Source organism: Salmo salar, chromosome 20 (genome assembly GCF_965601325.2).
Source record: "Salmo salar chromosome 20, fSalSal1, whole genome shotgun sequence".
In the NCBI taxonomy this organism is placed as follows: domain Eukaryota; kingdom Metazoa; phylum Chordata; class Actinopteri; order Salmoniformes; family Salmonidae; genus Salmo; species Salmo salar.
This window is the reverse complement of record NC_138310.1, coordinates 57,978,010-57,989,429: the sequence shown is the minus strand read 5'-3', so window position 1 is coordinate 57,989,429 and position 11,420 is coordinate 57,978,010. Positions and strand designations below refer to the sequence as shown.

Here is an 11,420-nt window from a genome sequence, read left to right as displayed (position 1 = left end):
TCAAATTTCAGTTCAGGCACAACACCAACAACCCCTCACTGTCTAGGGATGTCTATCTGAAAGAGGCAGTGGTGGGATACGAACCCGTGTCATGGGTTGGCATAACCTATACTCTACTGTAATGTACTGAACTGTAATGTACTGAACTGTATTATACTCTACCTTAATGTACAACAACAAAATAATGTATCGTCGCACACCGGACAGGTGCAGTGAAATGTGTTGTTTTACAGGCTCAGTCATAGTACGGCACCCCTAGAGCAAATTCGAGTTCAGTGCCTTGCTCAAGGGCAAAATCAAAAAAAATTCACCTTTTCAGCTCAGGTATTTGAACCAGTGACCTTTCGGTTACTGGCCCAATACTGTAACCGCTAGGCTACCTGCTACCCACTGGACTGTACTATACTCAAGTTTACTCTCCTGGATCTTGTTTTCCCCATTTAAACTGGTCTTGGTCTGGTCATGATACACTGGTCCTTGGTCTGGGTTTCGGAAGTCTTGGTCTGGATCTAAATGGTTTCGGACTCGACTTCATAGCTGGTACTCACACCAAGTTATACACTTCAGGAAACATTGTAGAGTATTGAGAGGCATGGTCTCCAAGAACAACTTGAATTGTCATGCCCAAACTGACTCAACGTCATTGGCTCACAGCGGCCATGACGTTTAAGATAACTTAATTTGTAATGGATTTAAAGATCTTGGTCTGTAGATACTGTACACCAAGTTTCAGAGAAACTGATTAAGCGTTGTCTGAGATGTTTAATAATTTACACCATTTTACAAATGGCAGATGATCCAGTAGGGTGACATCGTCGGTCCTAGAGGCAAATTTGTTCCTTAGGTAGAAAAGAACCTCTGTACCAAATCCCGAGACATTAGGTCAAATTAAGAGATGGCTTAGAAAATTGTTTTCATATCGCCACCACTTGGCCAAGTTGCACAATGTGTAACTAGAGGTATTCGTGCAAAATTTTACACCATCCCAACAAGTTTGGTCTCTGTAGTTATCATTTCAGAGCTATAGCTCTCCTAAAATGGGAAAATAATCCTAATAATGAACGTCAATAAATACAATTGGGTTTCATCCAGCTTTGCTGCTTGAAACCCTAATTAGCATCAATTTGTTTATAATAAACACAGCAACAATAGTAAAAACTCTTGAACCAGTCAAACAAGACATCAAACCAACTTTCAAATGTTCAAGCAATCCTAATCAATCAATCCTCCCATCTACCTACTTTTTCAACTATAACCAGTCACTACCATCAAATATTGCAGTCACTATCACTTCTATAACATATTTCACAACCATAAGTACTTTAAGACACTTTCTTTGGAAATGTACAGGTAACTGCCAAAATAAAGGAAAAAAACCAACAAAGTGTCTCTATAAGGCATTTGGCCACCCACAAGCCAGAACACCTTCAAAGCACCTTGGCATAGATTCTACAAGTGTCTGGAACTCTATTGGAGGGATGGGACACAATTATTCCATGAGAAATGCCACCATAAAAAAAATAATTCTTATGGTGGTGGAAAGCACTTTCTCAGGCACCGGTCCAAAATCTCTCACAAGTGTTCAATTGGGTTGAGATCTGGTGACTGAGACAGACATGGCATATAGCTACATCATTTTCATGCTCACCAAACCATTGTGACCACTCGTGCCCTGTGGCATTGTCATCCTGTTACGCAACACCCTGCTACAACTCAACTCACCGTGGAGTGAAAGATGAATGGGACTGTAGATGCGGGTAAGGACGACTGAGACTTCACCTTTACTGGGAATTTATTCCTTCACACGGTAAATTTGGGGAGAAGTAGCTGGGCAGAACAAAAGCAAACAAAGTCAAAGTCAAAGCCCCCTCTCCTACCTTACCTGCCTACCCACTACTTACCTAACTAACACCACCTGGTGCGCTAACCAAGACACGGGGTGGTCCGTCCAGGTCTTACCTAGTGTGCATAGACAGTAAATACTACGGGTTGTGTATGCCCGCAGGCCTCTTGGCTAAGCACTCCCTAGGTGCCTTCCCCTTCGGGAACAAAAACAGAATAATATTAACCTAACTTGAACAATTTCAATAATCAAAACACAGTCCTTGTGACAAAAACATACCTCAGCAGGACCGATTACAAAATACTTTACAAAAACTGGCTGAGCAACAACTAACATAGGACATCATAGACACTCTCTCTTAGCAACGATCAACACAGAACATAATCATCAGCTCTCTCTCTGAGCAAAGGAACACTGGCTTATATACAGCTGGAGAAGGAGTCTGTAATGGGATACAGCTGTATCCACTGACGAGAGGGCGCGGTCAGCTCCAATCTGCCATGGGGCTGACCAATCAGCTGCTTGGGGGAATCCAGGAAGCCATTTCCTGAAATACATACACATAAATACCCACAACACAGAAACTGGGGAACGTAACACATCCTATGGGGGCATAGCCATCTTAGACAAAACAATGGTGAAAATAATGGCCTGCCCAGCATTTTTATACATGACTCTAAGCATGATGGCATTGCTTAATTAACTAAGGAACCACACCTGTGTGGAAGCACCTGCTTTCAACATATACTTTGTATCCCTCATTTAAATCAAGTGTTTCCATTATTTTGCCAGTTATCTGTACTTTTCTAGTCATTATTATTTGCCTTCCGCTGCTCTAGCGCAGATTTTCCCAAACTGGGGTACGCGCAATGCCGTCAGGGGTACGCAAAATAAAAATGTGATTCACATTAAAAAAAAAAAAAAGTATTTGTTTTTTTTATACAAAAAAACAAATCTTCACATTTTCAAACAGTACATTTATATTTTCCAACATACATTTGGGTGAGTTTTTTTCCTCGCCTGAGTAGCCTCGTTTCACTGTCAAAAATAAAAAATAAACCATCTAGTATTCTGCGAAATAACATGTCAAATGCAGGTAGCCTAGTCAAATAATTAACATCCAATCACATTAACTGTTACTCTATCGCGGGAATTCCACTAACGGTCCGTATGTAGCCAAACGTAGCTGCTGCTCATTCCGTTTGCTCGAAAATTGATAAATGGTTAAAGAAAGTGTCCATAGAGACACATACCAGCTCTACTGGTAGTACTGCTACAACCAGCAGTACTACACCTGCACCTCTCTACAACACAAGTTGTTCTGCTTCCACGAGCACATCCGATGCTAGCATCAGTAATTCTACATTTGTTGTTAGCCCAGCTAGCATGGACACTGACAGTTCTGAATCTGATGCAGCTGAAGAGCTACTGCCTCCTTACCCGTGAAAGCACCGAACAGACAGGGATGTTGGACCATCGAAGAGGCGCAAATATGATGAGAACTACATTGATTTGGGGTTCACTTATATTGGGAGTAGTGCCTTTCCTCAGCCACAGTGTGTTATATGTGCAAAAGTACTATCTCACAACTCAATGAAACCTTCACTCTTGCGCAGACATTTAGAAACAAAACATACCAATTAGAAAAATAAGCCATGGGAGTTTTTTGAGCGAGAATTAAGACGACTTTCGAGTAGTAAGACATGTATAAAAGCAACAGATACCATTAATAAGAAGGGGCTAGAAGAGTCTTATATGGTTACCTACAGAGTTGCTAGGACAGGCAAGCCCTATTCTATTGTGGAGGACTTCATTTTTCCTGCTGCCGCGTATATACCTGGGACAATGCTGGGGGGGAAAGGTCAAAACAACTATACAGACAATCTCTTCATCAAACAACACTGTTTCACAATGCATCAGTGACATGGCAGGAGATGTTTTGAAACAATTACTGCTTCACATACAAGCCAGTGAATTCTATGCGTTACAGCTGGATGAGTCAACAGATGTGGCGGGCCTGGCACAGCTCCTGGTATATGTCCGTTACGTTTATGGGGGGTCAATTAAGGAAGACATCCTCTTCTGCAAACCACTGGAAACCAGGACAACATGAGAGGACATTTTTAAAGTACTGGACAGTTTTGTGACATCAAATGGACTTTGGTGGTCAAGATGTGTTGGTATCTGTACTGATGGCGCAAAAGCCATGACAGGGAGACGTAGTGGAGTGGTAACGCGTGTGCAAGCAGTTGCTCTCGACGCCACTTGGGTACACTGCAGCATCCACCGAGAGGCTCTTCCTGCCAAAGGAATGCCTGACTGCTTGAAAGACATTTTGGACACATCAGTGAAAATGGTTAACTTTTTAAAGCAAGGCCCCTGAACTCATGTATTTTCTGCACTATGCAATGATATGGGCAGCGACCATGTAACGCTTTTACAACATACAGAAGTGAGCTGGTTTTCAAGGGGCAAAGTATTGACATGTTTTTTTACATTGAGAGACGAGCTTAAAGTTTTCTTGACTGACCATAATTTTCACCTGTCTGACCGCTTGCTCACACGACTGGCTTATATGGGTGATGTTTCTTCTCGCCTGAATGATCTGGATCTAGGATTACAGGGACTCTCCGCATCTATATTCAATGTGCGGGACAAAATTGAGGCTAGGATTAAGAAGTTGGAGCTCTTTTCTGTCTGCATTAACAAGGACAACACACAGGTTTTTCCATCAATGTATGATTTTTTGTGTGCAAATGAACTCAAGCTTACGGACAATGTCAAATGTGATCGAGCGAAGAACCTGAGTGAGTTGGGTGCACAATTAAGCAGGTATTTTCCCGAAATGGATGTCACAAACAACTGGATTCGTTATCCCTTTCATGCCCTGCCTCCAGTCCACATACTGATATCTGAACAAGGGAGCCTCATCAAAATTGCAACAAGCGGTTCTGTGAAAACTGAATTTAATCAAAGGCCACTGCCAGATTTCTGGATTGGGCTGCGTTCAAGAGTTTCTTGCCTTGGCAAATCGCGCTGTTAAGACACTGATGCCCTTTGCAACCACGTATCTATGTGAGAGTGGATTCTCGGCCCTCACTAGCATTAAAACTAAATACAGGCACAGACTGGGTGTGGAAAATGATTTAAGACAGATTCTCTCCAATACAACCCAAGATTGCAGAGTTATGTGCATCCTTTCAAGCATATCCTTCTCGTTAACCTGTGGTGAGTTATTCACAATTGTCGATGAACAAATAAGGTTTTATATGTAAGATGGTTAAATAAAGAGCAAAATTATTGATTATTTGTGCCCTGGTCCTATAAGAGCTCTTTGTCACTTCCCACGAGCGGGGTTGTGACAAACTCACACACATTCTTATGTTTAATAAATGTATCGTATAGTGTGTGTGTATGTGTGGCAGGCTTACAATGATGGCAATTTTTTTATTAAATAAAACATTTGAGAGTGCGCTGACCCTGGTGCTGAAGGGGTTACGCAACTGAAGGTTGAATGTTTGAAGGGGAAAGGGACTATACAATGTTTGGGAACCACTGCTCTAGCGCAAAAACGTACAGACTGACTGTCTCCAGGTTGCTTGGAAAAACCTTTTTGATAGTACTACTACTTTTCATACATCTGACCCCATGGTGACCTTGTGGGGATGTATGGTTGTCTGTCTCTTGGGGTTGGTAGTTGTTACTTTTTAGAATCCTTTTCACACTGTTGTGCCAACCCGCACTGTACTGTGCTGGCCCTGGTATATCTTGACACATTGTCCTTTAACACAATTCCAGCAACTATGCTGAATGCCAATAGGAGAACCCTTTTTGATTGAGGGTACAAGCCTTTTCCACAGATGGTTCTACCTGGAACCAAAAAGGGTTCTCCTATAGCGACAAAGAACCCTTTCGTAACCCTTTTTTTCTAAAAGTGTAGGGACTACACAATGAGACCACATACAACAGTACTGGATATGTAATAATAATGCTAATCATTCTGTGCCTTGATGTGTCATAATACTCCTAGTCTAAATGTTATGTGAGCAGAATCGTGCTGCTCTACAGACTTGCATGGGGAAGGGAGAGGGGAGTCAGACTGCTGTTTTGATGCAGCAATACACAAGTGCATGTGAACAGTAACCTCCCCTGAATTCCAAGTTCCAGCCTCCACTACATCCTACGCTCGTGTAGATCTGAGATGATCGGTAAAGAGGTGGTAGCTCCATATCGCTCTCTGATACGCAATGTGGAATTGTTGCCATATACTATTGCTTACAAAGATCTCCACAAGTGCACAAGGTATATGGGCTTGTTTTCAGACTCAGGGTGCATTTCAGCTTTAATAGAACGTCAAATGATCTGGTAGCTTGACATAATCATTGTAAAGGACTCAGACAGGCTACACGATCACAACAACATTTATAACTATAAGCATCAAACTAAATAAATTGAGAAGTTTCATGAGCTCTGCCTAAAAAAAACATTCCTACGTATGAAAGCAATTGGTTGAGCACGGGTCCAGTCAGCTTGTGATTGGCTCTCTGTCTGTCACACTTCATTGATTTCATCACCTGTGAAAATGTCAAACATCAATAGAACATTCGCTGCTTGTCCTAGGATTTTACTCTATAAAACAGTGAACATATACACATCTTCACAGGGCCGGCTCCAGGCATAAGCGATATAAGCTTATGACCAAATAAGGGTTCTCCTTTGGCGACAGTCAAAGAACCCTTTCAGAAGGGGGCCCACCCAAAGAACATCCTGCCAACTTGACAACTGTGGGAAGCTTTGGAATCAACATGGGCCAACATCCTTGTGGAATGCTTTCAACACCTTGTAGAGTCCATTTCCTGACGAATTGAGGCTGTTCTGAGGGCAAAAGGGGGGTGCCTAATTTTCGGTACACACACACTCAGTCGGGATCTCAACTTTGTGTTACAATTTAGAATTGTAGAATACACAAGGTGCAATTTGGTTGTGCAGACACTGAGTCACCCAAATCAGCCATGTTAGCTAACGATTTTTAGATTGGAGCCCCCTCATTGATTTTTTTAGTAACTCTCATATCATTAAGATGGCATAAGTCTTGGCAAAATGTTTAAAATTATAGGAATTTAGCTGTAAAACTACACATTTTTTCTCTCTGCCCCAAGGCAAAATGAGTAGAATTGCATGGAATTTGTTATAAAATTGCTAAGCTTCTCTCCGCCTCTTGGCAAAATGTGTAGAAAGCTTACTTTAAAACTGCAACATTTTCTTTACTCCCCATGACAAATGTGTAGAATTGCAGGAAATTAGCTTTACAACTAAAATACGTATCTCCGTCATCAAGACGGGGGCCACTAAAATGTTTTGCCTGTGAGGTGCAAATCTGTATGAGACATGTAGGTTTGGTTATAGAAAGGTTGTTATGTACTTACTCTCTGCACATGGGGAGCTGTATTCACTCACAGCTTCATCACCTGAGAACCAAACAGATAATGCAGAGGTCAGTTTCTTTCTAATGCTAACTTTACTTCCCTTTCAGTCAGTCAACGTCATTAAACTCCCACTTCAGGGGTGAACTAATGGGCCCACTGGTGATGTCTTGTTTCCTTCTTAGGGAATAAGAGATATGTATGTAACCCAGACAGGTAGCCAGTGCCACCAGAGAGAAATGGGTTGTTTGGAAACTGGTTAATAGAAACATGTAGTCTCCATTAATAGACAAAAAAATGCAACATACAAACAACTACTGTATATGTTGTTATTTTCAATTCATGGTGCTCTTTTTCAAAGGTCTAATATATCTGGGACTAATATAGCCTATGGGGAACAATGTTTTCGGGGCATGAGAACACGTTTTTACTGTCTGTGTTAGATGGAATTCTTACTTGTCTGGTAGTAGTCATACACTTTCACCACAGCTGGTTTCAGATTCCTCACAGGCACATCCTCCTCTATGGCCAGGCTGTACGTCTTAGTTTGCTTCTGCTTAAGCTGGAAGAAAAGGGAATAATACATTTGACACTGCCGTTCAATGTTATTGATTCATATAGTGTTCCTGTAGAAAACATCCACTACGGTATTACTTTGATGTTACTGTTCAAGTTAAATCCAGTGTGTGGATGCAAATGAGACCAGGTTTTCTGTAACCGATAGACAGCAACCTGTTTAGACGCAACGTTCATTATTCATGTTCCTACCCCATCTATGTAGATTATGACATGTCCTTCCTCCAGGTCAACTCGTTTGACAGTGGGGTCATTTTTCAACTGGAAGAACAGAACACAGGTTATCATTGTCATAGACAGTAGAACTGATTAGTCCAAAGGACAACTTCTGACATTGACAATACTTACAATTAGAACAGACGCCATTATCATTAATATACATTAACTAATCCTGGAGGGGATTATACTTAGGGCCAGGAGTGTTCCCCAACCTGGTAAAACTCCTGGCCCTGATTAAACTGTATATGCGTTCCCCTCAACTAAGGTTCTCTTATTGACTCACAGGCCTGAGGGAGGACTTGTCCAGGACGAAGCCAGAGAGAAGCTTGACATTGACGATCACCATGTTGGTCTCCTCTCGCCGACCGTTGTACCTGTCAGTCAAACCGGGTCAGATGAAGGTAAGATACTGTATTACCTTAAAAAGTTGCAAATATGCAGAAATCGCGCCATTTCCTGGTTGCTACAATTCTACTAGTTTGCCTAATTTATGTTTATGTGACAAAACAAGGAGTACCACAGTATGAGTCATAATACCCATAAAACCTACAGGTCAAAACAGGGAAATGGTTCAGGTCGTTTTTTTTAATCATTTATTTTAGAAACACTTTTTGGGGGGATAAATACAGGATAAATATTTATCCCCCAAAAATGTGTTTTTAAGTGTTTCTAAAATAAATTATTAAAAAAACGACCTGAACCATTTCCCTGCTTGACCGCTAGGTTTTCTGGGTATTATGACACCTCCACTGTGGGGCTCTATGGTGTAGAGAATCATTGTACCATCTAAACCTCTGAAATATATTTTCAATAACAACAAATATTGTATTTTCTGCTGTTTGAAGCTGGGATACAAAACTGAAAGTAAAAGATGCAAAACCTAAATGTAAGAATGGGAAGCATAAAAATAGCGCACATAAAAACAGATCTACCGCTTCTTAGACTTGCTGTCAATGAGAATGACAGATCTATAACTCACATTTCTATGTGATTTTGGTTGGGTTGCCCAAAAAGCTTTAAAGAGATATTGACATCTACACACTGGTGGTTCAGTCACTTTTTTCACTTGTCCTACCAGAATCAGTTAGATGCTATTTACATTTACATTTTAGTCATTTAGTAGACGCTCTTATCCAGAGCGACTTACAGTAGTGAATGCATACATTTCATAATTTCTTATTTTTGTACTGGCCCCCCGTGGGAATCAAACCCACAACCCTGGCGTTGCACACACCATGCTGGCGTTGCACACACCATGCTGGCGTTGCACACACCATGCTCTACCAACTGAGCCACAGGGAAGGCCAAAGTTAAAAAGAATACAACTGTACCTTACATCCACAGACACAATCAGAGATTTCTTGATGCCGTTGCATTTCCCCAGCGTCTCTGTTGAGATGTTAAAAGCAGAGAAATCAGGAGGAGGGGGAATATTGTAATGCATGCCGATCTGAAAAGAAAACAGAGACAATACCATGAGATGCATGAAATCAACATCCACATTTCAATGTACAGTACACATGCATTTCCGTTAATGCTGACACTCTAGGGTTGAAACGTTAGTTTTTGTGCAACACAGTGTGCCCTACTGAACACAAACCAGACACTCAGTACTGCATGTAGAGAGGCAGCAAAGGGCAAATGACTGGAGCCTGACCTGCACAAACACGCAGCTCTTGCCCTGTGCCTTGATGTTGTAGTCCCCAGGGACCTCCTTCAGCTGCTCCTCCTGATAGAGAAGCCTGTTGTTCTGATTCACAGTGAACTCCATATTCAGGCCTCCGGCTGAGCTCACACTGACTACACTGGCGCCCTCTGGACTGAAGGTGGCAGCACCGTACTTGGCCAGGGCCTGCAGTGCTACCACTGTGTCCTGGTGACAGGGGAAGAAGAGGGAGATACTGTTGTAAAAACAAATCTGGATGACTATAGCTTGGGTATAGATGGAGAGAATCAATATAACATAGAAATACATTAAGAATGTAAAATTAATCACAACAATTCAAGGAAATCCATACAATGTGTTATGAAGTAAGGCTTTAATAAAAATGTCCAATATGCTACATTTCATATAAAAATAAGTATTTGATGTGATCAATGTTTAACCCCTGTGGCTCAGTTGGTAGAGCATGGTGTTTGCAACGCCAGCATGGTGTGTGCAACGCCAGCATGGTGTGTGCAACGCCAGGGTTGTGGGTTCGATTCCCACGGGGGGCCAGTACAACAAAAAAAAATGCATGAAATGTATGCATTCACTACTGTAAGTCGCTCTGGATAAGAGCGTCTGCTAAATGTAAAATGTAAAATACTAACAGTAGGAGCGACAGGCAGATGAGGTGTTAGAGTGAATAAATGTCTACCAGACCATAAAAGTACCTGTGTGGAGGCAAAACCTCCGTAGGGGTTCTGCTGCTGGGCCAGCCAGCGGACGATGGCAGTGGAGTAGTCCAGCCCAAAGCCTGGCATGGAGGGGCCTGAGAGCAGCGCCAGCAGCACGTAGGATGTCATTTCCACCTCCAGAGAGTCCGTCTTCAGCCCAGAAGCCTCTGCTCTCTTCCAGTGACGATTGCCACCTGTGGTAATTTTCATTGTCAGTGGTCGACAGTGACGGTTTCACGGCAGTCAGACAGACAGGTAAAGACAAAGACATTTTCACAAAGAGACAAGACACATACCTGAGGTATCAGCAATCTTGTCCAGGTGGGTGATGAGCTTGGCCCTCATGTCCTGGTTTTGTGCCAGGGTGAAGGTGTAGGACAGCAGGGCCGTGGTGTAGGTGTTGTCCAGCTGGTCAGACACTGCTGCCTTCAGACACACCAGACTCTTCTCCACCATGGGGTCCTGACACACCCACATAAAACAGTGTTGTGTTCATTAGGCACCAGACAGAGGAACACTGATTGAAACTATGAGGGAATACCTGGACCAATAAGAAATGCAAATTTTCAGTTGCAAAATCTCTATGGGTTTTCCATTGTGTTACCCATTGAATACAACAAAGACCGTTTATCAGGTCTTTAATATGGGTATGAGTACTGAATAATGTTAGCAATACAATTAAATTAACAAGTGTATGCATGCACAGTACCAGTCAAATGTTTGGACACCTACTCATTCAAGGGTTTTTCCTTTATTTTTACTATTTTCTTTATATATTTTATATTTGAGATTCTTCAAAGTAGCCAACCTTTGTCTTGATGACAACTTTGCACAATATTAGCATTTTCTCAACCAGCTTCACCTGGAATGCTTTTCCAACAGTCTTGAAGGAGTTCCTACATATGCTGAGCACTTGTTGGCTGCTTTTCCTTCACTCTGCGGTCCAACTCATCCTAAACTATCTCAATTGGGTTGAGGTC

At 42.0% G+C, this 11,420-nt stretch overlaps 1 protein-coding gene across 3 annotated transcripts in view; it reads right to left on the bottom strand.

Moving 5' to 3' along the window:
* Window positions 1-1,836: 1,836 nt before the first annotated feature.
* LOC106580937 (alpha-2-macroglobulin) overlaps window positions 1,837-11,420 on the bottom strand; it is a 39,416-nt gene continuing 29,832 nt past the window's right edge. For 2 of the 3 annotated variants that reach the window (XM_045703673.2, XM_082966572.1), the window contains 9 exons: window positions 10,737-10,902; window positions 10,438-10,634; window positions 9,719-9,934; window positions 9,393-9,511; window positions 8,345-8,435; window positions 8,035-8,103; window positions 7,723-7,828; window positions 7,270-7,311; window positions 1,837-2,390 (listed from right to left, as the gene is read on the bottom strand). In XM_045703673.2, the coding sequence (XP_045559629.1) occupies window positions 2,263-2,390; window positions 7,270-7,311; window positions 7,723-7,828; window positions 8,035-8,103; window positions 8,345-8,435; window positions 9,393-9,511; window positions 9,719-9,934; window positions 10,438-10,634; window positions 10,737-10,902 (1,134 nt within the window). In that variant the 3' untranslated portion in view covers window positions 1,837-2,262. Of the gene's footprint in view, window positions 2,391-6,148; window positions 6,418-7,269; window positions 7,312-7,722; window positions 7,829-8,034; window positions 8,104-8,344; window positions 8,436-9,392; window positions 9,512-9,718; window positions 9,935-10,437; window positions 10,635-10,736; window positions 10,903-11,420 lie in introns of those variants that run through there. The other variant, XM_082966571.1, reaches the window with a different exon arrangement.